Source organism: Triturus cristatus, chromosome 2_1 (genome assembly GCF_964204655.1).
Source record: "Triturus cristatus chromosome 2_1, aTriCri1.1, whole genome shotgun sequence".
Lineage (NCBI taxonomy): Eukaryota > Metazoa > Chordata > Amphibia > Caudata > Salamandridae > Triturus > Triturus cristatus.
Genome location: NC_140581.1, coordinates 366274206 through 366299725, shown reverse-complemented (window position 1 = coordinate 366299725; position 25520 = coordinate 366274206). Strand labels below are relative to the sequence as shown.

At 58.9% G+C, this 25520-nt stretch overlaps 1 protein-coding gene, 20 non-coding genes and 1 pseudogene across 21 annotated transcripts; all 22 read right to left on the bottom strand.

Annotated features, from left to right (window-relative positions):
• Nucleotides 1-119: 119 nt before the first annotated feature.
• On the bottom strand, nucleotides 120-283 carry LOC146864996 (U1 spliceosomal RNA). The gene has a single exon (XR_014977415.1). It is a non-coding gene; the product is annotated as a U1 spliceosomal RNA (small nuclear RNA).
• Nucleotides 284-898: 615 nt separating this feature from the next.
• Nucleotides 899-1062, bottom strand: LOC146864995 (U1 spliceosomal RNA). The gene has a single exon (XR_014977036.1). It is a non-coding gene; the product is annotated as a U1 spliceosomal RNA (small nuclear RNA).
• A 615-nt stretch (nucleotides 1063-1677) lies between these two features.
• Nucleotides 1678-1841, bottom strand: LOC146864994 (U1 spliceosomal RNA). Its single transcript, XR_014977035.1, has one exon. It is a non-coding gene; the product is annotated as a U1 spliceosomal RNA (small nuclear RNA).
• An 897-nt stretch (nucleotides 1842-2738) lies between these two features.
• Nucleotides 2739-2902, bottom strand: LOC146864993 (U1 spliceosomal RNA). The gene has a single exon (XR_014977033.1). It is a non-coding gene; the product is annotated as a U1 spliceosomal RNA (small nuclear RNA).
• A 615-nt stretch (nucleotides 2903-3517) lies between these two features.
• Nucleotides 3518-3681, bottom strand: LOC146864992 (U1 spliceosomal RNA). Its single transcript, XR_014977032.1, has one exon. It is a non-coding gene; the product is annotated as a U1 spliceosomal RNA (small nuclear RNA).
• An 897-nt stretch (nucleotides 3682-4578) lies between these two features.
• Nucleotides 4579-4742, bottom strand: LOC146864991 (U1 spliceosomal RNA). Its single transcript, XR_014977340.1, has one exon. It is a non-coding gene; the product is annotated as a U1 spliceosomal RNA (small nuclear RNA).
• Nucleotides 4743-5639: 897 nt separating this feature from the next.
• Nucleotides 5640-5803, bottom strand: LOC146864990 (U1 spliceosomal RNA). The gene has a single exon (XR_014977031.1). It is a non-coding gene; the product is annotated as a U1 spliceosomal RNA (small nuclear RNA).
• Nucleotides 5804-6700: 897 nt separating this feature from the next.
• LOC146864989 (U1 spliceosomal RNA) lies at nucleotides 6701-6864 on the bottom strand. Its single transcript, XR_014977414.1, has one exon. It is a non-coding gene; the product is annotated as a U1 spliceosomal RNA (small nuclear RNA).
• Nucleotides 6865-7479: 615 nt separating this feature from the next.
• On the bottom strand, nucleotides 7480-7643 carry LOC146864988 (U1 spliceosomal RNA). The gene has a single exon (XR_014977030.1). It is a non-coding gene; the product is annotated as a U1 spliceosomal RNA (small nuclear RNA).
• Nucleotides 7644-8258: 615 nt separating this feature from the next.
• LOC146864987 (U1 spliceosomal RNA) lies at nucleotides 8259-8422 on the bottom strand. Its single transcript, XR_014977029.1, has one exon. It is a non-coding gene; the product is annotated as a U1 spliceosomal RNA (small nuclear RNA).
• Nucleotides 8423-9319: 897 nt separating this feature from the next.
• On the bottom strand, nucleotides 9320-9483 carry LOC146864986 (U1 spliceosomal RNA). Its single transcript, XR_014977028.1, has one exon. It is a non-coding gene; the product is annotated as a U1 spliceosomal RNA (small nuclear RNA).
• Nucleotides 9484-10380: 897 nt separating this feature from the next.
• Nucleotides 10381-10518, bottom strand: LOC146864985 (U1 spliceosomal RNA; annotated as a pseudogene).
• A 3699-nt stretch (nucleotides 10519-14217) lies between these two features.
• Nucleotides 14218-15724, bottom strand: LOC146864984 (uncharacterized). The gene has a single exon (XM_085639162.1). It carries the CDS (start codon nucleotides 15619-15621, stop codon nucleotides 14218-14220), a length of 1404 nt encoding a protein of 467 aa, XP_085495288.1. The 5' UTR covers nucleotides 15622-15724.
• Nucleotides 15725-17059: 1335 nt separating this feature from the next.
• On the bottom strand, nucleotides 17060-17223 carry LOC146864983 (U1 spliceosomal RNA). Its single transcript, XR_014977027.1, has one exon. It is a non-coding gene; the product is annotated as a U1 spliceosomal RNA (small nuclear RNA).
• A 615-nt stretch (nucleotides 17224-17838) lies between these two features.
• Nucleotides 17839-18002, bottom strand: LOC146864982 (U1 spliceosomal RNA). Its single transcript, XR_014977026.1, has one exon. It is a non-coding gene; the product is annotated as a U1 spliceosomal RNA (small nuclear RNA).
• Nucleotides 18003-18899: 897 nt separating this feature from the next.
• On the bottom strand, nucleotides 18900-19063 carry LOC146864981 (U1 spliceosomal RNA). Its single transcript, XR_014977413.1, has one exon. It is a non-coding gene; the product is annotated as a U1 spliceosomal RNA (small nuclear RNA).
• Nucleotides 19064-19678: 615 nt separating this feature from the next.
• On the bottom strand, nucleotides 19679-19842 carry LOC146864980 (U1 spliceosomal RNA). Its single transcript, XR_014977025.1, has one exon. It is a non-coding gene; the product is annotated as a U1 spliceosomal RNA (small nuclear RNA).
• An 897-nt stretch (nucleotides 19843-20739) lies between these two features.
• Nucleotides 20740-20903, bottom strand: LOC146864979 (U1 spliceosomal RNA). Its single transcript, XR_014977024.1, has one exon. It is a non-coding gene; the product is annotated as a U1 spliceosomal RNA (small nuclear RNA).
• Nucleotides 20904-21800: 897 nt separating this feature from the next.
• On the bottom strand, nucleotides 21801-21964 carry LOC146864978 (U1 spliceosomal RNA). The gene has a single exon (XR_014977333.1). It is a non-coding gene; the product is annotated as a U1 spliceosomal RNA (small nuclear RNA).
• Nucleotides 21965-22579: 615 nt separating this feature from the next.
• On the bottom strand, nucleotides 22580-22743 carry LOC146864977 (U1 spliceosomal RNA). Its single transcript, XR_014977021.1, has one exon. It is a non-coding gene; the product is annotated as a U1 spliceosomal RNA (small nuclear RNA).
• An 897-nt stretch (nucleotides 22744-23640) lies between these two features.
• On the bottom strand, nucleotides 23641-23804 carry LOC146864976 (U1 spliceosomal RNA). Its single transcript, XR_014977020.1, has one exon. It is a non-coding gene; the product is annotated as a U1 spliceosomal RNA (small nuclear RNA).
• Nucleotides 23805-24701: 897 nt separating this feature from the next.
• On the bottom strand, nucleotides 24702-24865 carry LOC146864975 (U1 spliceosomal RNA). The gene has a single exon (XR_014977019.1). It is a non-coding gene; the product is annotated as a U1 spliceosomal RNA (small nuclear RNA).
• Between the last annotated feature and the right edge of the window lie 655 nt (nucleotides 24866-25520).

Below are 25520 nucleotides of genomic sequence, written 5' to 3'. Positions count from 1 at the left end.
TTGCCCACGCCCCCCTCCAATCCAGCCGCAGCAGCCCAGAAAGACCACAGAAGACGAGAAAGGGTGCTCCAGACTCCTTTTTATTTTTTTTCCATTTTGTCTTTCTTGAAACCAGAGATCAGGGGAAAGCGCGAACGCAGTCCCCCACTACCAGAAATTATGCAGTCGAGTATCCCGCATTTGGGGACATCGCAGGGGTCAGCACATCCGAAGTGCAATGGATGAGCCTCACCCTGGGAGAACCACCTTCGTGATCATGGTGTCTCCCCGGCCAGGTAAGTATGAGTTGGAAGGGGACAGGGCGAGGGCGGGCCGCTGGGCATCTCCCCGCAGGGCGAGGGTGGCATTCACACAGGCTAGGCCTGAGGCCGGGCGAGGCAGAGCATGGGCATTTTGGGGCGCAAGGTGACCAGCCAAGGCCCCTGTGCCCACTTTGGAAAGCGCGCAGCTACCCACAGCAGCTTCCCACAGGCCTCGGCCGGCCAGCAAAATTTGCATGTCCACGCCCACCGGCAGCGCCAATCAGGGCCCTGCTTTCGCTATGCTGCACCTTGCTCACACGGGGGCAAAGCCAGGGCTACAGCAAGCACACCAGAGGGCTTGGCAGGCCGAAATCGGGCCCAACAGCAGATTTTTCAGGCCCTCCAAATTGTGCACAAGCAAAGGCTTTCGCAAGCACAACAGAGTGCTTGCCAGGTCGAAATCGGGCCCAGAAGCACGTTTCTAAGCCCTAAGCCAGCATCCCCCAGGCTTGTAAATTTGCATAACTAATTGGCCCTCGCCCACTCCCCATTCCAGCCAGCTTACAGCACCCTGGACGGACCACAAGAAACGTCAAAGGGTGCTCCAGACTCCTTTTTATTTTTTTTTCCTTTTTGTCTTTCTTGAAACCAGAGATCAGGGGAAAGCGCGAACGCAGTCCCCCACTACCAGAAATTATGCAGTCGAGTATCCCGCATTTGGGGACATCGCAGGGGTCAGCACATCCGAAGTGCAATGGATGAGCCTCACCCTGGGAGAACCACCTTCGTGATCATGGTGTCTCCCCTGCCAGGTAAGTATGAGTTGGAAGGGGACAGGGCGAGGGCGGGCCGCTGGGCATCTCCCCGCAGGACGAGGGTGGCATTCACACAGGCTAGGCCTGAGGCCGGGCGAGGCAGAGCATGGGCATTTTGGGGCGCAAGGTGACCAGCCAAGGCCCCTGTGCCCACTTTGGAAAGCGCGCAGCTACCCACAGCAGCTTCCCACAGGCCTCGGCCGGCCAGCAAAATTTGCATGTCCACGCCCACCGGCAGCGCCAATCAGGGCCCTGCTTTCGCTATGCTGCACCTTGCTCACACGGGGGCAAAGCCAGGGCTACAGCAAGCACACCAGAGGGCTTGGCAGGCCGAAATCGGGCCCAACAGCAGATTTTTCAGGCCCTCCAAATTGTGCACAAGCAAAGGCTTTCGCAAGCACAACAGAGTGCTTGCCAGGTCGAAATCGGGCCCAGAAGCACGTTTCTAAGCCCTAAGCCAGCATCCCCCAGGCTTGTAAATTTGCATAACTAATTGGCCCTCGCCCACTCCCCATTCCAGCCAGCTTACAGCACCCTGGACGGACCACAAGAAACGTCAAAGGGTGCTCCAGACTCCTTTTTATTTTTTTTTCCTTTTTGTCTTTCTTGAAACCAGAGATCAGGGGAAAGCGCGAACGCAGTCCCCCACTACCAGAAATTATGCAGTCGAGTATCCCGCATTTGGGGACATCGCAGGGGTCAGCACATCCGAAGTGCAATGGATGAGCCTCACCCTGGGAGAACCACCTTCGTGATCATGGTGTCTCCCCTGCCAGGTAAGTATGAGTTGGAAGGGGACAGGGCGAGGGCGGGCCGCTGGGCATCTCCCCGCAGGGCGAGGGTGGCATTCACACAGGCTAGGCCTGAGGCCGGGCGAGGCAGAGCATGGGCATTTTGGGGCGCAAGGTGACCAGCCAAGGCCCCTGTGCCCACTTTGGAAAGCGCGCAGCTACCCACAGCAGCTTCCCACAGGCCTCGGCCGGCCAGCAAAATTTGCATGTCCACGCCCACCGGCAGCGCCAATCAGGGCCCTGCTTTCGCTATGCTGCACCTTGCTCACACGGGGGCAAAGCCAGGGCTACAGCACTCACAGAAGGGCGATTGCCATGCCCACTTTGGGCCCAGAAGCAGAGATTTGGGGCTTTGGAAGCCTAAGAGCTGCCACTGAGGCCCCCTCTAGAGGTATGCAGTGACATGTTGCCTGGCTAGGCCCCAGTCGACTGCTTGTGGCTGAAAGCCAGGGACAAACAGGCCTGCAAGTGAGCAGGGGTTCTCGCCCCGAGCCCCTCACGAACGCTCCCAAACGCTGCAGACAGAACCCTCGCCGGGCAGAGCCCTCGCCGGGCCACGGCCTGGGGTCCTCAGCCAGAGTCTGGGCCTGGGAAGGCTAGGGCGAGGCAAGAGGCTGGCAGCCAGGCCACAGCCCCAGGGGGGGCGATGGAAAGGAGCAGACATGTCACCTGGCCAGGGCCTACTGCCCTGTCTCTGGATAGGTCCCCAGAGTGGGAGGCTGCAACTATCCCATCATTCCCCAGGCTCGGTACTTAGCATGTGATTCCCTCTTGCCCACGCCCCCCTCCAATCCAGCCGCAGCAGCCCAGAAAGACCACAGAAGACGAGAAAGGGTGCTCCAGACTCCTTTTTATTTTTTTTCCATTTTGTCTTTCTTGAAACCAGAGATCAGGGGAAAGCGCGAACGCAGTCCCCCACTACCAGAAATTATGCAGTCGAGTATCCCGCATTTGGGGACATCGCAGGGGTCAGCACATCCGAAGTGCAATGGATGAGCCTCACCCTGGGAGAACCACCTTCGTGATCATGGTGTCTCCCCTGCCAGGTAAGTATGAGTTGGAAGGGGACAGGGCGAGGGCGGGCCGCTGGGCATCTCCCCGCAGGGCGAGGGTGGCATTCACACAGGCTAGGCCTGAGGCCGGGCGAGGCAGAGCATGGGCATTTTGGGGCGCAAGGTGACCAGCCAAGGCCCCTGTGCCCACTTTGGAAAGCGCGCAGCTACCCACAGCAGCTTCCCACAGGCCTCGGCCGGCCAGCAAAATTTGCATGTCCACGCCCACCGGCAGCGCCAATCAGGGCCCTGCTTTCGCTATGCTGCACCTTGCTCACACGGGGGCAAAGCCAGGGCTACAGCAAGCACACCAGAGGGCTTGGCAGGCCGAAATCGGGCCCAACAGCAGATTTTTCAGGCCCTCCAAATTGTGCACAAGCAAAGGCTTTCGCAAGCACAACAGAGTGCTTGCCAGGTCGAAATCGGGCCCAGAAGCACGTTTCTAAGCCCTAAGCCAGCATCCCCCAGGCTTGTAAATTTGCATAACTAATTGGCCCTCGCCCACTCCCCATTCCAGCCAGCTTACAGCACCCTGGACGGACCACAAGAAACGTCAAAGGGTGCTCCAGACTCCTTTTTATTTTTTTTTCCTTTTTGTCTTTCTTGAAACCAGAGATCAGGGGAAAGCGCGAACGCAGTCCCCCACTACCAGAAATTATGCAGTCGAGTATCCCGCATTTGGGGACATCGCAGGGGTCAGCACATCCGAAGTGCAATGGATGAGCCTCACCCTGGGAGAACCACCTTCGTGATCATGGTGTCTCCCCTGCCAGGTAAGTATGAGTTGGAAGGGGACAGGGCGAGGGCGGGCCGCTGGGCATCTCTCCGCAGGGCGAGGGTGGCATTCACACAGGCTAGGCCTGAGGCCGGGCGAGGCAGAGCATGGGCATTTTGGGGCGCAAGGTGACCAGCCAAGGCCCCTGTGCCCACTTTGGAAAGCGCGCAGCTACCCACAGCAGCTTCCCACAGGCCTCGGCCGGCCAGCAAAATTTGCATGTCCACGCCCACCGGCAGCGCCAATCAGGGCCCTGCTTTCGCTATGCTGCACCTTGCTCACACGGGGGCAAAGCCAGGGCTACAGCACTCACAGAAGGGCGATTGCCATGCCCACTTTGGGCCCAGAAGCAGAGATTTGGGGCTTTGGAAGCCTAAGAGCTGCCACTGAGGCCCCCTCTAGAGGTATGCAGTGACATGTTGCCTGGCTAGGCCCCAGTCGACTGCTTGTGGCTGAAAGCCAGGGACAAACAGGCCTGCAAGTGAGCAGGGGTTCTCGCCCCGAGCCCCTCACGAACGCTCCCAAACGCTGCAGACAGAACCCTCGCCGGGCAGAGCCCTCGCCGGGCCACGGCCTGGGGTCCTCAGCCAGAGTCTGGGCCTGGGAAGGCTAGGGCGAGGCAAGAGGCTGGCAGCCAGGCCACAGCCCCAGGGGGGGCGATGGAAAGGAGCAGACATGTCACCTGGCCAGGGCCTACTGCCCTGTCTCTGGATAGGTCCCCAGAGTGGGAGGCTGCAACTATCCCATCATTCCCCAGGCTCGGTACTTAGCATGTGATTCCCTCTTGCCCACGCCCCCCTCCAATCCAGCCGCAGCAGCCCAGAAAGACCACAGAAGACGAGAAAGGGTGCTCCAGACTCCTTTTTATTTTTTTTCCATTTTGTCTTTCTTGAAACCAGAGATCAGGGGAAAGCGCGAACGCACTCCCCCACTACCAGAAATTATGCAGTCGAGTATCCCGCATTTGGGGACATCGCAGGGGTCAGCACATCCGAAGTGCAATGGATGAGCCTCACCCTGGGAGAACCACCTTCGTGATCATGGTGTCTCCCCTGCCAGGTAAGTATGAGTTGGAAGGGGACAGGGCGAGGGCGGGCCGCTGGGCATCTCCCCGCAGGGCGAGGGTGGCATTCACACAGGCTAGGCCTGAGGCCGGGCGAGGCAGAGCATGGGCATTTTGGGGCGCAAGGTGACCAGCCAAGGCCCCTGTGCCCACTTTGGAAAGCGCGCAGCTACCCACAGCAGCTTCCCACAGGCCTCGGCCGGCCAGCAAAATTTGCATGTCCACGCCCACCGGCAGCGCCAATCAGGGCCCTGCTTTCGCTATGCTGCACCTTGCTCACACGGGGGCAAAGCCAGGGCTACAGCACTCACAGAAGGGCGATTGCCATGCCCACTTTGGGCCCAGAAGCAGAGATTTGGGGCTTTGGAAGCCTAAGAGCTGCCACTGAGGCCCCCTCTAGAGGTATGCAGTGACATGTTGCCTGGCTAGGCCCCAGTCGACTGCTTGTGGCTGAAAGCCAGGGACAAACAGGCCTGCAAGTGAGCAGGGGTTCTCGCCCCGAGCCCCTCACGAACGCTCCCAAACGCTGCAGACAGAACCCTCGCCGGGCAGAGCCCTCGCCGGGCCACGGCCTGGGGTCCTCAGCCAGAGTCTGGGCCTGGGAAGGCTAGGGCGAGGCAAGAGGCTGGCAGCCAGGCCACAGCCCCAGGGGGGGCGATGGAAAGGAGCAGACATGTCACCTGGCCAGGGCCTACTGCCCTGTCTCTGGATAGGTCCCCAGAGTGGGAGGCTGCAACTATCCCATCATTCCCCAGGCTCGGTACTTAGCATGTGATTCCCTCTTGCCCACGCCCCCCTCCAATCCAGCCGCAGCAGCCCAGAAAGACCACAGAAGACGAGAAAGGGTGCTCCAGACTCCTTTTTATTTTTTTTCCATTTTGTCTTTCTTGAAACCAGAGATCAGGGGAAAGCGCGAACGCAGTCCCCCACTACCAGAAATTATGCAGTCGAGTATCCCGCATTTGGGGACATCGCAGGGGTCAGCACATCCGAAGTGCAATGGATGAGCCTCACCCTGGGAGAACCACCTTCGTGATCATGGTGTCTCCCCTGCCAGGTAAGTATGAGTTGGAAGGGGACAGGGCGAGGGCGGGCCGCTGGGCATCTCCCCGCAGGGCGAGGGTGGCATTCACACAGGCTAGGCCTGAGGCCGGGCGAGGCAGAGCATGGGCATTTTGGGGCGCAAGGTGACCAGCCAAGGCCCCTGTGCCCACTTTGGAAAGCGCGCAGCTACCCACAGCAGCTTCCCACAGGCCTCGGCCGGCCAGCAAAATTTGCATGTCCACGCCCACCGGCAGCGCCAATCAGGGCCCTGCTTTCGCTATGCTGCACCTTGCTCACACGGGGGCAAAGCCAGGGCTACAGCACTCACAGAAGGGCGATTGCCATGCCCACTTTGGGCCCAGAAGCAGAGATTTGGGGCTTTGGAAGCCTAAGAGCTGCCACTGAGGCCCCCTCTAGAGGTATGCAGTGACATGTTGCCTGGCTAGGCCCCAGTCGACTGCTTGTGGCTGAAAGCCAGGGACAAACAGGCCTGCAAGTGAGCAGGGGTTCTCGCCCCGAGCCCCTCACGAACGCTCCCAAACGCTGCAGACAGAACCCTCGCCGGGCAGAGCCCTCGCCGGGCCACGGCCTGGGGTCCTCAGCCAGAGTCTGGGCCTGGGAAGGCTAGGGCGAGGCAAGAGGCTGGCAGCCAGGCCACAGCCCCAGGGGGGGCGATGGAAAGGAGCAGACATGTCACCTGGCCAGGGCCTACTGCCCTGTCTCTGGATAGGTCCCCAGAGTGGGAGGCTGCAACTATCCCATCATTCCCCAGGCTCGGTACTTAGCATGTGATTCCCTCTTGCCCACGCCCCCCTCCAATCCAGCCGCAGCAGCCCAGAAAGACCACAGAAGACGAGAAAGGGTGCTCCAGACTCCTTTTTATTTTTTTTCCATTTTGTCTTTCTTGAAACCAGAGATCAGGGGAAAGCGCGAACGCAGTCCCCCACTACCAGAAATTATGCAGTCGAGTATCCCGCATTTGGGGACATCGCAGGGGTCAGCACATCCGAAGTGCAATGGATGAGCCTCACCCTGGGAGAACCACCTTCGTGATCATGGTGTCTCCCCGGCCAGGTAAGTATGAGTTGGAAGGGGACAGGGCGAGGGCGGGCCGCTGGGCATCTCCCCGCAGGGCGAGGGTGGCATTCACACAGGCTAGGCCTGAGGCCGGGCGAGGCAGAGCATGGGCATTTTGGGGCGCAAGGTGACCAGCCAAGGCCCCTGTGCCCACTTTGGAAAGCGCGCAGCTACCCACAGCAGCTTCCCACAGGCCTCGGCCGGCCAGCAAAATTTGCATGTCCACGCCCACCGGCAGCGCCAATCAGGGCCCTGCTTTCGCTATGCTGCACCTTGCTCACACGGGGGCAAAGCCAGGGCTACAGCAAGCACACCAGAGGGCTTGGCAGGCCGAAATCGGGCCCAACAGCAGATTTTTCAGGCCCTCCAAATTGTGCACAAGCAAAGGCTTTCGCAAGCACAACAGAGTGCTTGCCAGGTCGAAATCGGGCCCAGAAGCACGTTTCTAAGCCCTAAGCCAGCATCCCCCAGGCTTGTAAATTTGCATAACTAATTGGCCCTCGCCCACTCCCCATTCCAGCCAGCTTACAGCACCCTGGACGGACCACAAGAAACGTCAAAGGGTGCTCCAGACTCCTTTTTATTTTTTTTTCCTTTTTGTCTTTCTTGAAACCAGAGATCAGGGGAAAGCGCGAACGCAGTCCCCCACTACCAGAAATTATGCAGTCGAGTATCCCGCATTTGGGGACATCGCAGGGGTCAGCACATCCGAAGTGCAATGGATGAGCCTCACCCTGGGAGAACCACCTTCGTGATCATGGTGTCTCCCCTGCCAGGTAAGTATGAGTTGGAAGGGGACAGGGCGAGGGCGGGCCGCTGGGCATCTCCCCGCAGGACGAGGGTGGCATTCACACAGGCTAGGCCTGAGGCCGGGCGAGGCAGAGCATGGGCATTTTGGGGCGCAAGGTGACCAGCCAAGGCCCCTGTGCCCACTTTGGAAAGCGCGCAGCTACCCACAGCAGCTTCCCACAGGCCTCGGCCGGCCAGCAAAATTTGCATGTCCACGCCCACCGGCAGCGCCAATCAGGGCCCTGCTTTCGCTATGCTGCACCTTGCTCACACGGGGGCAAAGCCAGGGCTACAGCAAGCACACCAGAGGGCTTGGCAGGCCGAAATCGGGCCCAACAGCAGATTTTTCAGGCCCTCCAAATTGTGCACAAGCAAAGGCTTTCGCAAGCACAACAGAGTGCTTGCCAGGTCGAAATCGGGCCCAGAAGCACGTTTCTAAGCCCTAAGCCAGCATCCCCCAGGCTTGTAAATTTGCATAACTAATTGGCCCTCGCCCACTCCCCATTCCAGCCAGCTTACAGCACCCTGGACGGACCACAAGAAACGTCAAAGGGTGCTCCAGACTCCTTTTTATTTTTTTTTCCTTTTTGTCTTTCTTGAAACCAGAGATCAGGGGAAAGCGCGAACGCAGTCCCCCACTACCAGAAATTATGCAGTCGAGTATCCCGCATTTGGGGACATCGCAGGGGTCAGCACATCCGAAGTGCAATGGATGAGCCTCACCCTGGGAGAACCACCTTCGTGATCATGGTGTCTCCCCTGCCAGGTAAGTATGAGTTGTAAGGGGACAGGGCGAGGGCGGGCCGCTGGGCATCTCCCCGCAGGGCGAGGGTGGCATTCACACAGGCTAGGCCTGAGGCCGGGCGAGGCAGAGCATGGGCATTTTGGGGCGCAAGGTGACCAGCCAAGGCCCCTGTGCCCACTTTGGAAAGCGCGCAGCTACCCACAGCAGCTTCCCACAGGCCTCGGCCGGCCAGCAAAATTTGCATGTCCACGCCCACCGGCAGCGCCAATCAGGGCCCTGCTTTCGCTATGCTGCACCTTGCTCACACGGGGGCAAAGCCAGGGCTACAGCACTCACAGAAGGGCGATTGCCATGCCCACTTTGGGCCCAGAAGCAGAGATTTGGGGCTTTGGAAGCCTAAGAGCTGCCACTGAGGCCCCCTCTAGAGGTATGCAGTGACATGTTGCCTGGCTAGGCCCCAGTCGACTGCTTGTGGCTGAAAGCCAGGGACAAACAGGCCTGCAAGTGAGCAGGGGTTCTCGCCCCGAGCCCCTCACGAACGCTCCCAAACGCTGCAGACAGAACCCTCGCCGGGCAGAGCCCTCGCCGGGCCACGGCCTGGGGTCCTCAGCCAGAGTCTGGGCCTGGGAAGGCTAGGGCGAGGCAAGAGGCTGGCAGCCAGGCCACAGCCCCAGGGGGGGCGATGGAAAGGAGCAGACATGTCACCTGGCCAGGGCCTACTGCCCTGTCTCTGGATAGGTCCCCAGAGTGGGAGGCTGCAACTATCCCATCATTCCCCAGGCTCGGTACTTAGCATGTGATTCCCTCTTGCCCACGCCCCCCTCCAATCCAGCCGCAGCAGCCCAGAAAGACCACAGAAGACGAGAAAGGGTGCTCCAGACTCCTTTTTATTTTTTTTCCATTTTGTCTTTCTTGAAACCAGAGATCAGGGGAAAGCGCGAACGCAGTCCCCCACTACCAGAAATTATGCAGTCGAGTATCCCGCATTTGGGGACATCGCAGGGGTCAGCACATCCGAAGTGCAATGGATGAGCCTCACCCTGGGAGAACCACCTTCGTGATCATGGTGTCTCCCCTGCCAGGTAAGTATGAGTTGGAAGGGGACAGGGCGAGGGCGGGCCGCTGGGCATCTCCCCGCAGGGCGAGGGTGGCATTCACACAGGCTAGGCCTGAGGCCGGGCGAGGCAGAGCATGGGCATTTTGGGGCGCAAGGTGACCAGCCAAGGCCCCTGTGCCCACTTTGGAAAGCGCGCAGCTACCCACAGCAGCTTCCCACAGGCCTCGGCCGGCCAGCAAAATTTGCATGTCCACGCCCACCGGCAGCGCCAATCAGGGCCCTGCTTTCGCTATGCTGCACCTTGCTCACACAGGGGCAAAGCCAGGGCTACAGCACTCACAGAAGGGCGATTGCCATGCCCACTTTGGGCCCAGAAGCAGAGATTTGGGGCTTTGGAAGCCTAAGAGCTGCCACTGAGGCCCCCTCTAGAGGTATGCAGTGACATGTTGCCTGGCTAGGCCCCAGTCGACTGCTTGTGGCTGAAAGCCAGGGACAAACAGGCCTGCAAGTGAGCAGGGGTTCTCGCCCCGAGCCCCTCACGAACGCTCCCAAACGCTGCAGACAGAACCCTCGCCGGGCAGAGCCCTCGCCGGGCCACGGCCTGGGGTCCTCAGCCAGAGTCTGGGCCTGGGAAGGCTAGGGCGAGGCAAGAGGCTGGCAGCCAGGCCACAGCCCCAGGGGGGGCGATGGAAAGGAGCAGACATGTCACCTGGCCAGGGCCTACTGCCCTGTCTCTGGATAGGTCCCCAGAGTGGGAGGCTGCAACTATCCCATCATTCCCCAGGCTCGGTACTTAGCATGTGATTCCCTCTTGCCCACGCCCCCCTCCAATCCAGCCGCAGCAGCCCAGAAAGACCACAGAAGACGAGAAAGGGTGCTCCAGACTCCTTTTTATTTTTTTTCCATTTTGTCTTTCTTGAAACCAGAGATCAGGGGAAAGCGCGAACGCAGTCCCCCACTACCAGAAATTATGCAGTCGAGTATCCCGCATTTGGGGACATCGCAGGGGTCAGCACATCCGAAGTGCAATGGATGAGCCTCACCCTGGGAGAACCACCTTTTTTTTTTTTTTTTTTGGGGCAAAAACTTTTATTAAGTGCTTAAAAGTTGCGATACATAGTTTTTAAGGAAGTGGTACCTCACCTCTTAGGGAAGGCAATCCACTTTAACTTTTCAGTCAATCAATGCATTGAGACATTTTACATTCCATCAGATGTATTTGCAGATAGCGTTTTACGGTTTTAATGGAGACGCCACTTTAAAGAGTACAGTGGGGAAGGAGGGTTTTCTCACAGCTCTTCTTCTTCCTCACTTTCCCTCTTGTCCATGGCTGCATAGTCTCTAAGCAGGCTGAGCACCATCCTGCGGCACCCTTCTCTGTTTACCACCTCTCCATTGGTCACCAGGCGTGTTCTGGCGAACAGGAGAATGTCTTTAATACAGCAGAGGAGTCTCCAGCACTCCTGGATAGCTTCCTCTGTGTGTGTCCCTGGAAACAGCCCGTACAGCATGGACTGGTCCGTAATGTTCTCATAGGGGATGAGGGCTACCAGTTCTTGTCGGAGGGCGGCCCTTAGTCTCTGGGCAAAGGGGCAGGCCCAGAAGAGATGGTGTGCAGATTCCTCTGCGGGGCATCCCCTTGGGCAGTTCCTGTGCGGGCACAGGCCTCTGCTGTGCATGAAGGACCTCACTGGCAGGCCACCCTTCACAGTCATCCATGCTATGTCCTTGTGTCTGTTGGTCAGAACTGGGGAGGATACATTCTCCCACACGTGCGTTGCCGTTGCTGGTGGCAGGTCGCTTACTGGTTCGGTGGTGTCCCTGGTCCTGATCAGTTTGCGGATTGTCTTGGGCTTCCAAAGGCAAGGAGTGACACCGTTCAGCCCAAATTCCCCCACAAACTTTTCTACCTCCTTGTAGTACCATGGGAGGTCCCAGTTGAAAGTCACAGCATTCTCCCACTTATCCCATCCCAGCCGTCTCCACACCGGGAGGAGGAAAAAGCGGAACACCTTGTAGGCAGAGTGGTCCTTGTTCATATTTAACAGGGTTATCCGGACGCAGCCACACACAAAGAAGGCCCTGAGGATCGTTGAGATGTCGGGGACTGCCTTCCCCCCTTTGCGGTGCTCCTTGTGCATGACTGACCGTTTCACCCTGTCCATCTTGGAGTGCCAGACAAAGTGGAACACCATGCTGTTGATGGCCCGTGCTACGTTGGCCAGGAGTGGCCAGGCCTGTGTCACATACTGCAGCACGGGCAGTGCATCGTTCCTGAGCACCAGAGCCTTCCCTTCAATGCTCAGGTTTCTCAGGCTCCAGAGGCCCAGTTTTTGCTTCACCTTGGCCAAACGTTCGTTCCAGCTCTTCGCTGCTGCCCCTGGCCCTCCAAACCAGACGCCGAGGATCTTCATCAGTCCTGCCTCGATGGGGAAGGGGAGAGGCTCGTTGCAGAGGTCCCATCGCCCGAAGAGTTTGACCTGAGACTTGTCCACGTTGATTCTCGCCCCTGATGCCTTGCCGAAGTCTGTGCACGCCTCCAGCAGAGATTGGACTGATTCCGCATCCGCGCAGAAGAGGGTGACATCGTCCATGTACAGCGAACACTTGACTTCCCTCTTCGCGTCGCCGGGTGTCTGGATTCCTCTGATGTTTGGGTTCTTCCTGATGTACTCAGCGAGTAGCTCTATAACCAAAACAAACAGAGGTGGCGAGAGCGGGCAGCCTTGTCTTACCCCAGACCTGATAGGAAAGGGGTCTGTTTTACAACCATTTACAATGACTGAACTGAAGATGTCTTTATACATTACTTTAACGTAACCGCAGAAGCGCTCCCCCAGCCCAAAGCCATGCAGTACCCTCTCCATGAACTCATGGGAGACGCGATCGAATGCCTTCTCCTGATCTAGACAGACCAGGGCAGCCCGGATCTTGCGGTCCGTGATGTACTGGATCGTGTCCCTTATCAGTGCCAGGCTATCTGCGACCCTGCGCCCCGGGACCCCACAGGTTTGGTCTGGGTGAACTAACTCTCCCATGGCGCCCTTCAGTCTGTTAACTAGTGTCTTTGCAAGGATCTTGTAGTCAACATTTAGGAGAGAGATGGGGCGCCAGTTCTTTAGGTCACATCTCTCCCCCTTATGTTTATACAAGAGAGCAATCATTCCCTCCCTCAGAGTGTGGGGCATGATTCCTTCCCTCTCCATCTCCTCATACACCTGCAGGAGATCTGGTCCCACTAGGTCCCACAGTGAGTCATAGAACTCGACTGGGAGACCATCACTACCTGGTGTCTTTCCCGACTTGAAGGATTTAACTGCAAGGTGCAGCTCGTCCAAAGTCAGGGGGGCATTAAGGGCTTCTCTCACTGTTGGGGAAACAGTTCTTGGGATACCAGACAGAAACTTTTCTGCTTGATCTCCCTCTGACCTCTTCTCTGAGTAGAGGTCCCCATAGAAGTCTGTCACTACCTTCCTAATGTCCTCCCTCGTGTCACAGAGGATTCCCTCCTTATTGCGCAGTTGAACCAGAGGGGTGTGCGCAGAGTGGATTTTCTTAAAGAAGAAGGAGTTGCATTTCTCCCCCTTCTCCAAGTTCTCCACCTTGGAACGGAAGATGATCCCCCTGGATTCGTCATGAAAGTGCTCGCTCAGCTCTTTCTTGACTTCTTCCAGAGGGCTCATGACGTCCCATCCCCGGAGTTGGAGGTCGTGCAGTTCTTGCAGCACTTGCTGTAGTCTACTGAACTCCCTCTTTCTCCCCTTTGCAGCCTGCCTGCCCACATTCTTGAAGAAATCCTGGAGCCTGCCTTTCACCCATTCCCACCATTCCCCTGTGGACTTGAATGTCTCTTTCATGGCCTGCCACTGGGTGTATGTCTCCCTCAACTCCTCCTTCACCCCCTCTTTCTCCAGCAGAGAGCTATTCAGTTTCCAAGTGCCTGGACCTGTCAGGAACTTGCCCGTCAGTTCCCCTTGGAAGTGGATAGCTCTGTGGTCAGAGAAGTGTACTGTCACCATCGAATGTTGCTTGAGCTTCACTGATCGAGAGGTAAAGATGAAGTCTATCCTGGAGCGCAAGGAGCCATCAGGCCGACTCCAGGTAAAGTTCCTGGCGTTCACCCCCATGGACCCCATGACATCTGTCAGGGAGGCCTCCCCCACCATCTCTACCAGTAGTTTCGCAGCATCATCCATCCATCCTGCCCCTGCCCTGGCCCCGCATCTACCACCTGCTTCTAGAATACAGTTGAAGTCCCCACCCATCAAAATTGTTCTGGAGGTGACCAGCTGTGGCCTGAGGCGCTGAAACAGCTCCCGTCGCTCGCCTACATCAGAAGGGGCGTACACGTTGATCAGTCTAACTGGCTCTCCTGCCCACGAACCGTCGACGACAAGAGCCCTGCCGCCCTCCAGTTCGGTGACCGAGTCCATCGTGAAACGCCTTCCTCTGACTAAGGTAGCCACTCCTACAGACCTACTGCTGTTCCCTCCAGACCAAAAGGAAGGCCCTAGGGTCCACTGCTGTTCTAGGTGCGTGTATGATGTTGCGAAGGGGATGGAGCATTCCTGAATCATGTACACATCACACTCCTGACTGGCAAGGAAACCCAAAGTACTAGCACATCTGCGCCTGTCTCTAATACTTCTGACGTTTACGGAAAATAATGAAATAGCCATCATTAATTAGTTTTTAAGAGTAAACTTAATACTTAAAGACTAATTATCAAGTCAAAGCAATTGGTTACAAAACAGTTGACAAGGCTACTTACACGGCTGTGACAGCCTCCTGTTGGGACTCCGGCGTTTGGCCTTCCTGCTCGGCAGCTGCTGCTTGCTGTTGCACGATGGCCGCTTCCCGCTCTTGGCTGGGCTTGGGGTCTACCTCCTCCAGGGTGACGGGCAGGTCTTGCTCTCGGGCCACGATGAAGGTCTCCACTTCTTCAACTCTTGCTGGCGATGGGGGTGGGGACTGCTCCATGGAGTTTGCCAGTGCCCTCATCTCTTTCAGCACTTTTGATACTTGCTCGAGTTGCTCGTCTGGGCTGTCTTGTTCGAGCTGCTCCTCCTGTTCTGGATTCTCGAGCCCTGAGTAGGAGTTGTGGGTGCTCACTGGTCTCTTGCTTTCTCCTTCGGAGTCAGTTGAGTGCCTCCTTTTTCTGCGCTCCTGTGTTATCCAGGGCCCTTCCCCCTGGTCCTCGGTGGCATCCTGAGCGGGAGTCTCCATTGACTCACAGTGCTCATCCGGCTCAGGGAGGGTGGTTGGGGTATCGGCAGGTGTATGTTGCTCCTGGACCTTGGCGGTGTCCTGGTCGGGCTTGGGCTTGTCTTGTTTAGGGCCCTTCCCTTTCCCTGTCCCCCTCTCCCGCCGCGGGGGTGGGACTGGAGGCCTGGTCTCCTCTGCCTCCTCCGGTTGCTCACTCCACGGAGGTTTGGCGGCTTGGGCATAGGATTTCGCTCTTTTTGGGCAGTCCTTAAAGAGGTGACCTGTGGCCCCACAGAGGTTGCATGTGGTTTTCTCCTTACAGAACATTGCTGTGTGGCCTTCTTGCTTGCATTTCCTGCAAACTTGCGCCGTACAGTCCTTGCCGGTGTGACCAGGATTGTTGCACCTGTTGCAGAGCTTGGGCTGCCCAGGGTAGTACAGGTACCCCGAGTCACGCCCTAGGGAGAAGCTGGAAGGGGGGTGGCGGACTCCATCTGGGGCCAAAGGGTCCTCCTTCAGCTTCACCATCACTGTCCATTTACCATCCCAAATGCCATCGCTGTCCAGGTTGCGGGAGGGTTCTTTTGTCACTGTGCAGTGGCGGCGTAGGAAGGTTGTTAGGTCCTGCACATTGACATGTGGATTGTAGACGTGCACGGTCATTTTCTTGACCTCCACCACGAGCTGGCATTCCAGGTGGAAGTCGGAGAACGGTTTCTCCTCCCGTCGTGACCAGCACATCTGCCAATACCTCCTGCAGATTCGTTCAGACATGAACGTAAGCAGGTAGGTGCCTTTGGGTGCATCCGTCATGATGCACCAGATTTCTGCTGCTGTGAACCCCATCTTGGTTACCAGCAGCTCAGTAAATATCTTCCTGCTCAGTTGCGGTGTAGAGCCGTCTGGCTCCACCTTCCTCTGTAGCTTTACGGTGTTGTGGAACCATGGATTCAGGGGCCTGCTCATCCTGCTGCTTTGCTGTGCTGTGCCCAGGAGAAGAAGAAGGATTCCTCAGGGAGCTGGTGGCCGGTAGGTAATCCTCAGGCCAGTAGACAGGGTCCCCTTCAGGTGGGTGGAGGACTCAGGCAGCCCCTCAGCTCCAGCAGGGTGGGTGTCCCAGCAGGGGGCTGGCAGGGGTCTCCTTCAGGCTGGCAAGAGGTCCCCAGCTGGCAGGCAGCTCCTTCAGGCAGTCCACAGCAGGCAGGAAGGGAATCCACAGCAGGTAGGCAGCTCCAGCAGCCAAAGCTTCCCCAGCAAGGCAGGCAGCTCCAGGCGGCGGGTGGCTTCAGCAGGCAGGAGTCCCCATCAGGCGGTGGTCCTCAGCAGGCAGGAAGGCAGGTCCAGAAGGCAGGTATCCTCAGCAGGCAAAGCTCCAGCAGTAGCACTTAAAAGTGCATTTGTGCGCTTAAAAGCACCAAATAGCTCTTCTTGCAGAACAGTGACCTCTAGTGGCGACCAGAGGTACTGCAGGCAGGTGATCGTGGTGGCTCACCTGCCAGGTAAGTATGAGTTGGAAGGGGACAGGGCGAGGGCGGGCCGCTGGGCATCTCCCCGCAGGGCGAGGGTGGCATTCACACAGGCTAGGCCTGAGGCCGGGCGAGGCAGAGCATGGGCATTTTGGGGCGCAAGGTGACCAGCCAAGGCCCCTGTGCCCACTTTGGAAAGCGCGCAGCTACCCACAGCAGCTTCCCACAGGCCTCGGCCGGCCAGCAAAATTTGCATGTCCACGCCCACCGGCAGCGCCAATCAGGGCCCTGCTTTCGCTATGCTGCACCTTGCTCACACGGGGGCAAAGCCAGGGCTACAGCACTCACAGAAGGGCGATTGCCATGCCCACTTTGGGCCCAGAAGCAGAGATTTGGGGCTTTGGAAGCCTAAGAGCTGCCACTGAGGCCCCCTCTAGAGGTATGCAGTGACATGTTGCCTGGCTAGGCCCCAGTCGACTGCTTGTGGCTGAAAGCCAGGGACAAACAGGCCTGCAAGTGAGCAGGGGTTCTCGCCCCGAGCCCCTCACGAACGCTCCCAAACGCTGCAGACAGAACCCTCGCCGGGCAGAGCCCTCGCCGGGCCACGGCCTGGGGTCCTCAGCCAGAGTCTGGGCCTGGGAAGGCTAGGGCGAGGCAAGAGGCTGGCAGCCAGGCCACAGCCCCAGGGGGGGCGATGGAAAGGAGCAGACATGTCACCTGGCCAGGGCCTACTGCCCTGTCTCTGGATAGGTCCCCAGAGTGGGAGGCTGCAACTATCCCATCATTCCCCAGGCTCGGTACTTAGCATGTGATTCCCTCTTGCCCACGCCCCCCTCCAATCCAGCCGCAGCAGCCCAGAAAGACCACAGAAGACGAGAAAGGGTGCTCCAGACTCCTTTTTATTTTTTTTCCATTTTGTTTTTCTTGAAACCAGAGATCAGGGGAAAGCGCGAACGCAGTCCCCCACTACCAGAAATTATGCAGTCGAGTATCCCGCATTTGGGGACATCGCAGGGGTCAGCACATCCGAAGTGCAATGGATGAGCCTCACCCTGGGAGAACCACCTTCGTGATCATGGTGTCTCCCCTGCCAGGTAAGTATGAGTTGGAAGGGGACAGGGCGAGGGCGGGCCGCTGGGCATCTCCCCGCAGGGCGAGGGTGGCATTCACACAGGCTAGGCCTGAGGCCGGGCGAGGCAGAGCATGGGCATTTTGGGGCGCAAGGTGACCAGCCAAGGCCCCTGTGCCCACTTTGGAAAGCGCGCAGCTACCCACAGCAGCTTCCCACAGGCCTCGGCCGGCCAGCAAAATTTGCATGTCCACGCCCACCGGCAGCGCCAATCAGGGCCCTGCTTTCGCTATGCTGCACCTTGCTCACACGGGGGCAAAGCCAGGGCTACAGCAAGCACACCAGAGGGCTTGGCAGGCCGAAATCGGGCCCAACAGCAGATTTTTCAGGCCCTCCAAATTGTGCACAAGCAAAGGCTTTCGCAAGCACAACAGAGTGCTTGCCAGGTCGAAATCGGGCCCAGAAGCACGTTTCTAAGCCCTAAGCCAGCATCCCCCAGGCTTGTAAATTTGCATAACTAATTGGCCCTCGCCCACTCCCCATTCCAGCCAGCTTACAGCACCCTGGACGGACCACAAGAAACGTCAAAGGGTGCTCCAGACTCCTTTTTATTTTTTTTTCCTTTTTGTCTTTCTTGAAACCAGAGATCAGGGGAAAGCGCGAACGCAGTCCCCCACTACCAGAAATTATGCAGTCGAGTATCCCGCATTTGGGGACATCGCAGGGGTCAGCACATCCGAAGTGCAATGGATGAGCCTCACCCTGGGAGAACCACCTTCGTGATCATGGTGTCTCCCCTGCCAGGTAAGTATGAGTTGGAAGGGGACAGGGCGAGGGCGGGCCGCTGGGCATCTCCCCGCAGGGCGAGGGTGGCATTCACACAGGCTAGGCCTGAGGCCGGGCGAGGCAGAGCATGGGCATTTTGGGGCGCAAGGTGACCAGCCAAGGCCCCTGTGCCCACTTTGGAAAGCGCGCAGCTACCCACAGCAGCTTCCCACAGGCCTCGGCCGGCCAGCAAAATTTGCATGTCCACGCCCACCGGCAGCGCCAATCAGGGCCCTGCTTTCGCTATGCTGCACCTTGCTCACACGGGGGCAAAGCCAGGGCTACAGCACTCACAGAAGGGCGATTGCCATGCCCACTTTGGGCCCAGAAGCAGAGATTTGGGGCTTTGGAAGCCTAAGAGCTGCCACTGAGGCCCCCTCTAGAGGTATGCAGTGACATGTTGCCTGGCTAGGCCCCAGTCGACTGCTTGTGGCTGAAAGCCAGGGACAAACAGGCCTGCAAGTGAGCAGGGGTTCTCGCCCCGAGCCCCTCACGAACGCTCCCAAACGCTGCAGACAGAACCCTCGCCGGGCAGAGCCCTCGCCGGGCCACGGCCTGGGGTCCTCAGCCAGAGTCTGGGCCTGGGAAGGCTAGGGCGAGGCAAGAGGCTGGCAGCCAGGCCACAGCCCCAGGGGGGGCGATGGAAAGGAGCAGACATGTCACCTGGCCAGGGCCTACTGCCCTGTCTCTGGATAGGTCCCCAGAGTGGGAGGCTGCAACTATCCCATCATTCCCCAGGCTCGGTACTTAGCATGTGATTCCCTCTTGCCCACGCCCCCCTCCAATCCAGCCGCAGCAGCCCAGAAAGACCACAGAAGACGAGAAAGGGTGCTCCAGACTCCTTTTTATTTTTTTTCCATTTTGTCTTTCTTGAAACCAGAGATCAGGGGAAAGCGCGAACGCAGTCCCCCACTACCAGAAATTATGCAGTCGAGTATCCCGCATTTGGGGACATCGCAGGGGTCAGCACATCCGAAGTGCAATGGATGAGCCTCACCCTGGGAGAACCACCTTCGTGATCATGGTGTCTCCCCGGCCAGGTAAGTATGAGTTGGAAGGGGACAGGGCGAGGGCGGGCCGCTGGGCATCTCCCCGCAGGGCGAGGGTGGCATTCACACAGGCTAGGCCTGAGGCCGGGCGAGGCAGAGCATGGGCATTTTGGGGCGCAAGGTGACCAGCCAAGGCCCCTGTGCCCACTTTGGAAAGCGCGCAGCTACCCACAGCAGCTTCCCACAGGCCTCGGCCGGCCAGCAAAATTTGCATGTCCACGCCCACCGGCAGCGCCAATCAGGGCCCTGCTTTCGCTATGCTGCACCTTGCTCACACGGGGGCAAAGCCAGGGCTACAGCAAGCACACCAGAGGGCTTGGCAGGCCGAAATCGGGCCCAACAGCAGATTTTTCAGGCCCTCCAAATTGTGCACAAGCAAAGGCTTTCGCAAGCACAACAGAGTGCTTGCCAGGTCGAAATCGGGCCCAGAAGCACGTTTCTAAGCCCTAAGCCAGCATCCCCCAGGCTTGTAAATTTGCATAACTAATTGGCCCTCGCCCACTCCCCATTCCAGCCAGCTTACAGCACCCTGGACGGACCACAAGAAACGTCAAAGGGTGCTCCAGACTCCTTTTTATTTTTTTTTCCTTTTTGTCTTTCTTGAAACCAGAGATCAGGGGAAAGCGCGAACGCAGTCCCCCACTACCAGAAATTATGCAGTCGAGTATCCCGCATTTGGGGACATCGCAGGGGTCAGCACATCCGAAGTGCAATGGATGAGCCTCACCCTGGGAGAACCACCTTCGTGATCATGGTGTCTCCCCTGCCAGGTAAGTATGAGTTGGAAGGGGACAGGGCGAGGGCGGGCCGCTGGGCATCTCCCCGCAGGGCGAGGGTGGCATTCACACAGGCTAGGCCTGAGGCCGGGCGAGGCAGAGCATGGGCATTTTGGGGCGCAAGGTGACCAGCCAAGGCCCCTGTGCCCACTTTGGAAAGCGCGCAGCTACCCACAGCAGCTTCCCACAGGCCTCGGCCGGCCAGCAAAATTTGCATGTCCACGCCCACCGGCAGCGCCAATCAGGGCCCTGCTTTCGCTATGCTGCACCTTGCTCACACGGGGTTAAAGCCAGGGCTACAGCACTCACAGAAGGGCGATTGCCATGCCCACTTTGGGCCCAGAAGCAGAGATTTGGGGCTTTGGAAGCCTAAGAGCTGCCACTGAGGCCCCCTCTAGAGGTATGCAGTGACATGTTGCCTGGCTAGGCCCCAGTCGACTGCTTGTGGCTGAAAGCCAGGGACAAACAGGCCTGCAAGTGAGCAGGGGTTCTCGCCCCGAGCCCCTCACGAACGCTCCCAAACGCTGCAGACAGAACCCTCGCCGGGCAGAGCCCTCGCCGGGCCACGGCCTGGGGTCCTCAGCCAGAGTCTGGGCCTGGGAAGGCTAGGGCGAGGCAAGAGGCTGGCAGCCAGGCCACAGCCCCAGGGGGGGCGATGGAAAGGAGCAGACATGTCACCTGGCCAGGGCCTACTGCCCTGTCTCTGGATAGGTCCCCAGAGTGGGAGGCTGCAACTATCCCATCATTCCCCAGGCTCGGTACTTAGCATGTGATTCCCTCTTGCCCACGCCCCCCTCCAATCCAGCCGCAGCAGCCCAGAAAGACCACAGAAGACGAGAAAGGGTGCTCCAGACTCCTTTTTATTTTTTTTCCATTTTGTCTTTCTTGAAACCAGAGATCAGGGGAAAGCGCGAACGCAGTCCCCCACTACCAGAAATTATGCAGTCGAGTATCCCGCATTTGGGGACATCGCAGGGGTCAGCACATCCGAAGTGCAATGGATGAGCCTCACCCTGGGAGAACCACCTTCGTGATCATGGTGTCTCCCCTGCCAGGTAAGTATGAGTTGGAAGGGGACAGGGCGAGGGCGGGCCGCTGGGCATCTCCCCGCAGGGCGAGGGTGGCATTCACACAGGCTAGGCCTGAGGCCGGGCGAGGCAGAGCATGGGCATTTTGGGGCGCAAGGTGACCAGCCAAGGCCCCTGTGCCCACTTTGGAAAGCGCGCAGCTACCCACAGCAGCTTCCCACAGGCCTCGGCCGGCCAGCAAAATTTGCATGTCCACGCCCACCGGCAGCGCCAATCAGGGCCCTGCTTTCGCTATGCTGCACCTTGCTCACACGGGGGCAAAGCCAGGGCTACAGCACTCACAGAAGGGCGATTGCCATGCCCACTTTGGGCCCAGAAGCAGAGATTTGGGGCTTTGGAAGCCTAAGAGCTGCCACTGAGGCCCCCTCTAGAGGTATGCAGTGACATGTTGCCTGGCTAGGCCCCAGTCGACTGCTTGTGGCTGAAAGCCAGGGACAAACAGGCCTGCAAGTGAGCAGGGGTTCTCGCCCCGAGCCCCTCACGAACGCTCCCAAACGCTGCAGACAGAACCCTCGCCGGGCAGAGCCCTCGCCGGGCCACGGCCTGGGGTCCTCAGCCAGAGTCTGGGCCTGGGAAGGCTAGGGCGAGGCAAGAGGCTGGCAGCCAGGCCACAGCCCCAGGGGGGGCGATGGAAAGGAGCAGACATGTCACCTGGCCAGGGCCTACTGCCCTGTCTCTGGATAGGTCCCCAGAGTGGGAGGCTGCAACTATCCCATCATTCCCCAGGCTCGGTACTTAGCATGTGATTCCCTCTTGCCCACGCCCCCCTCCAATCCAGCCGCAGCAGCCCAGAAAGACCACAGAAGACGAGAAAGGGTGCTCCAGACTCCTTTTTATTTTTTTTCCATTTTGTCTTTCTTGAAACCAGAGATCAGGGGAAAGCGCGAACGCAGTCCCCCACTACCAGAAATTATGCAGTCGAATATCCCGCATTTGGGGACATCGCAGGGGTCAGCACATCCGAAGTGCAATGGATGAGCCTCACCCTGGGAGAACCACCTTCGTGATCATGGTGTCTCCCCTGCCAGGTAAGTATGAGTTGGAAGGGGACAGGGCGAGGGCGGGCCGCTGGGCATCTCCCCGCAGGGCGAGGGTGGCATTCACACAGGCTAGGCCTGAGGCCGGGCGAGGCAGAGCATGGGCATTTTGGGGCGCAAGGTGACCAGCCAAGGCCCCTGTGCCCACTTTGGAAAGCGCGCAGCTACCCACAGCAGCTTCCCACAGGCCTCGGCCGGCCAGCAAAATTTGCATGTCCACGCCCACCGGCAGCGCCAATCAGGGCCCTGCTTTCGCTATGCTGCACCTTGCTCACACGGGGGCAAAGCCAGGGCTACAGCAAGCACACCAGAGGGCTTGGCAGGCCGAAATCGGGCCCAACAGCAGATTTTTCAGGCCCTCCAAATTGTGCACAAGCAAAGGCTTTCGCAAGCACAACAGAGTGCTTGCCAGGTCGAAATCGGGCCCAGAAGCACGTTTCTAAGCCCTAAGCCAGCATCCCCCAGGCTTGTAAATTTGCATAACTAATTGGCCCTCGCCCACTCCCCATTCCAGCCAGCTTACAGCACCCTGGACGGACCACAAGAAACGTCAAAGGGTGCTCCAGACTCCTTTTTATTTTTTTTTCCTTTTTGTCTTTCTTGAAACCAGAGATCAGGGGAAAGCGCGAACGCAGTCCCCCACTACCAGAAATTATGCAGTCGAGTATCCCGCATTTGGGGACATCGCAGGGGTCAGCACATCCGAAGTGCAATGGATGAGCCTCACCCTGGGAGAACCACCTTCGTGATCATGGTGTCTCCCCTGCCAGGTAAGTATGAGTTGGAAGGGGACAGGGCGAGGGCGGGCCGCTGGGCATCTCTCCGCAGGGCGAGGGTGGCATTCACACAGGCTAGGCCTGAGGCCGGGCGAGGCAGAGCATGGGCATTTTGGGGCGCAAGGTGACCAGCCAAGGCCCCTGTGCCCACTTTGGAAAGCGCGCAGCTACCCACAGCAGCTTCCCACAGGCCTCGGCCGGCCAGCAAAATTTGCATGTCCACGCCCACCGGCAGCGCCAATCAGGGCCCTGCTTTCGCTATGCTGCACCTTGCTCACACGGGGGCAAAGCCAGGGCTACAGCACTCACAGAAGGGCGATTGCCATGCCCACTTTGGGCCCAGAAGCAGAGATTTGGGGCTTTGGAAGCCTAAGAGCTGCCACTGAGGCCCCCTCTAGAGGTATGCAGTGACATGTTGCCTGGCTAGGCCCCAGTCGACTGCTTGTGGCTGAAAGCCAGGGACAAACAGGCCTGCAAGTGAGCAGGGGTTCTCGCCCCGAGCCCCTCACGAACGCTCCCAAACGCTGCAGACAGAACCCTCGCCGGGCAGAGCCCTCGCCGGGCCACGGCCTGGGGTCCTCAGCCAGAGTCTGGGCCTGGGAAGGCTAGGGCGAGGCAAGAGGCTGGCAGCCAGGCCACAGCCCCAGGGGGGGCGATGGAAAGGAGCAGACATGTCACCTGGCCAGGGCCTACTGCCCTGTCTCTGGATAGGTCCCCAGAGTGGGAGGCTGCAACTATCCCATCATTCCCCAGGCTCGGTACTTAGCATGTGATTCCCTCTTGCCCACGCCCCCCTCCAATCCAGCCGCAGCAGCCCAGAAAGACCACAGAAGACGAGAAAGGGTGCTCCAGACTCCTTTTTATTTTTTTTCCATTTTGTCTTTCTTGAAACCAGAGATCAGGGGAAAGCGCGAACGCAGTCCCCCACTACCAGAAATTATGCAGTCGAGTATCCCGCATTTGGGGACATCGCAGGGGTCAGCACATCCGAAGTGCAATGGATGAGCCTCACCCTGGGAGAACCACCTTCGTGATCATGGTGTCTCCCCTGCCAGGTAAGTATGAGTTGGAAGGGGACAGGGCGAGGGCGGGCCGCTGGGCATCTCCCCGCAGGGCGAGGGTGGCATTCACACAGGCTAGGCCTGAGGCCGGGCGAGGCAGAGCATGGGCATTTTGGGGCGCAAGGTGACCAGCCAAGGCCCCTGTGCCCACTTTGGAAAGCGCGCAGCTACCCACAGCAGCTTCCCACAGGCCTCGGCCGGCCAGCAAAATTTGCATGTCCACGCCCACCGGCAGCGCCAATCAGGGCCCTGCTTTCGCTATGCTGCACCTTGCTCACACGGGGTTAAAGCCAGGGCTACAGCACTCACAGAAGGGCGATTGCCATGCCCACTTTGGGCCCAGAAGCAGAGATTTGGGGCTTTGGAAGCCTAAGAGCTGCCACTGAGGCCCCCTCTAGAGGTATGCAGTGACATGTTGCCTGGCTAGGCCCCAGTCGACTGCTTGTGGCTGAAAGCCAGGGACAAACAGGCCTGCAAGTGAGCAGGGGTTCTCGCCCCGAGCCCCTCACGAACGCTCCCAAACGCTGCAGACAGAACCCTCGCCGGGCAGAGCCCTCGCCGGGCCACGGCCTGGGGTCCTCAGCCAGAGTCTGGGCCTGGGAAGGCTAGGGCGAGGCAAGAGGCTGGCAGCCAGGCCACAGCCCCAGGGGGGGCGATGGAAAGGAGCAGACATGTCACCTGGCCAGGGCCTACTGCCCTGTCTCTGGATAGGTCCCCAGAGTGGGAGGCTGCAACTATCCCATCATTCCCCAGGCTCGGTACTTAGCATGTGATTCCCTCTTGCCCACGCCCCCCTCCAATCCAGCCGCAGCAGCCCAGAAAGACCACAGAAGACGAGAAAGGGTGCTCCAGACTCCTTTTTATTTTTTTTCCATTTTGTCTTTCTTGAAACCAGAGATCAGGGGAAAGCGCGAACGCAGTCCCCCACTACCAGAAATTATGCAGTCGAGTATCCCGCATTTGGGGACATCGCAGGGGTCAGCACATCCGAAGTGCAATGGATGAGCCTCACCCTGGGAGAACCACCTTCGTGATCATGGTGTCTCCCCTGCCAGGTAAGTATGAGTTGGAAGGGGACAGGGCGAGGGCGGGCCGCTGGGCATCTCCCCGCAGGGCGAGGGTGGCATTCACACAGGCTAGGCCTGAGGCCGGGCGAGGCAGAGCATGGGCATTTTGGGGCGCAAGGTGACCAGCCAAGGCCCCTGTGCCCACTTTGGAAAGCGCGCAGCTACCCACAGCAGCTTCCCACAGGCCTCGGCCGGCCAGCAAAATTTGCATGTCCACGCCCACCGGCAGCGCCAATCAGGGCCCTGCTTTCGCTATGCTGCACCTTGCTCACACGGGGGCAAAGCCAGGGCTACAGCACTCACAGAAGGGCGATTGCCATGCCCACTTTGGGCCCAGAAGCAGAGATTTGGGGCTTTGGAAGCCTAAGAGCTGCCACTGAGGCCCCCTCTAGAGGTATGCAGTGACATGTTGCCTGGCTAGGCCCCAGTCGACTGCTTGTGGCTGAAAGCCAGGGACAAACAGGCCTGCAAGTGAGCAGGGGTTCTCGCCCCGAGCCCCTCACGAACGCTCCCAAACGCTGCAGACAGAACCCTCGCCGGGCAGAGCCCTCGCCGGGCCACGGCCTGGGGTCCTCAGCCAGAGTCTGGGCCTGGGAAGGCTAGGGCGAGGCAAGAGGCTGGCAGCCAGGCCACAGCCCCAGGGGGGGCGAT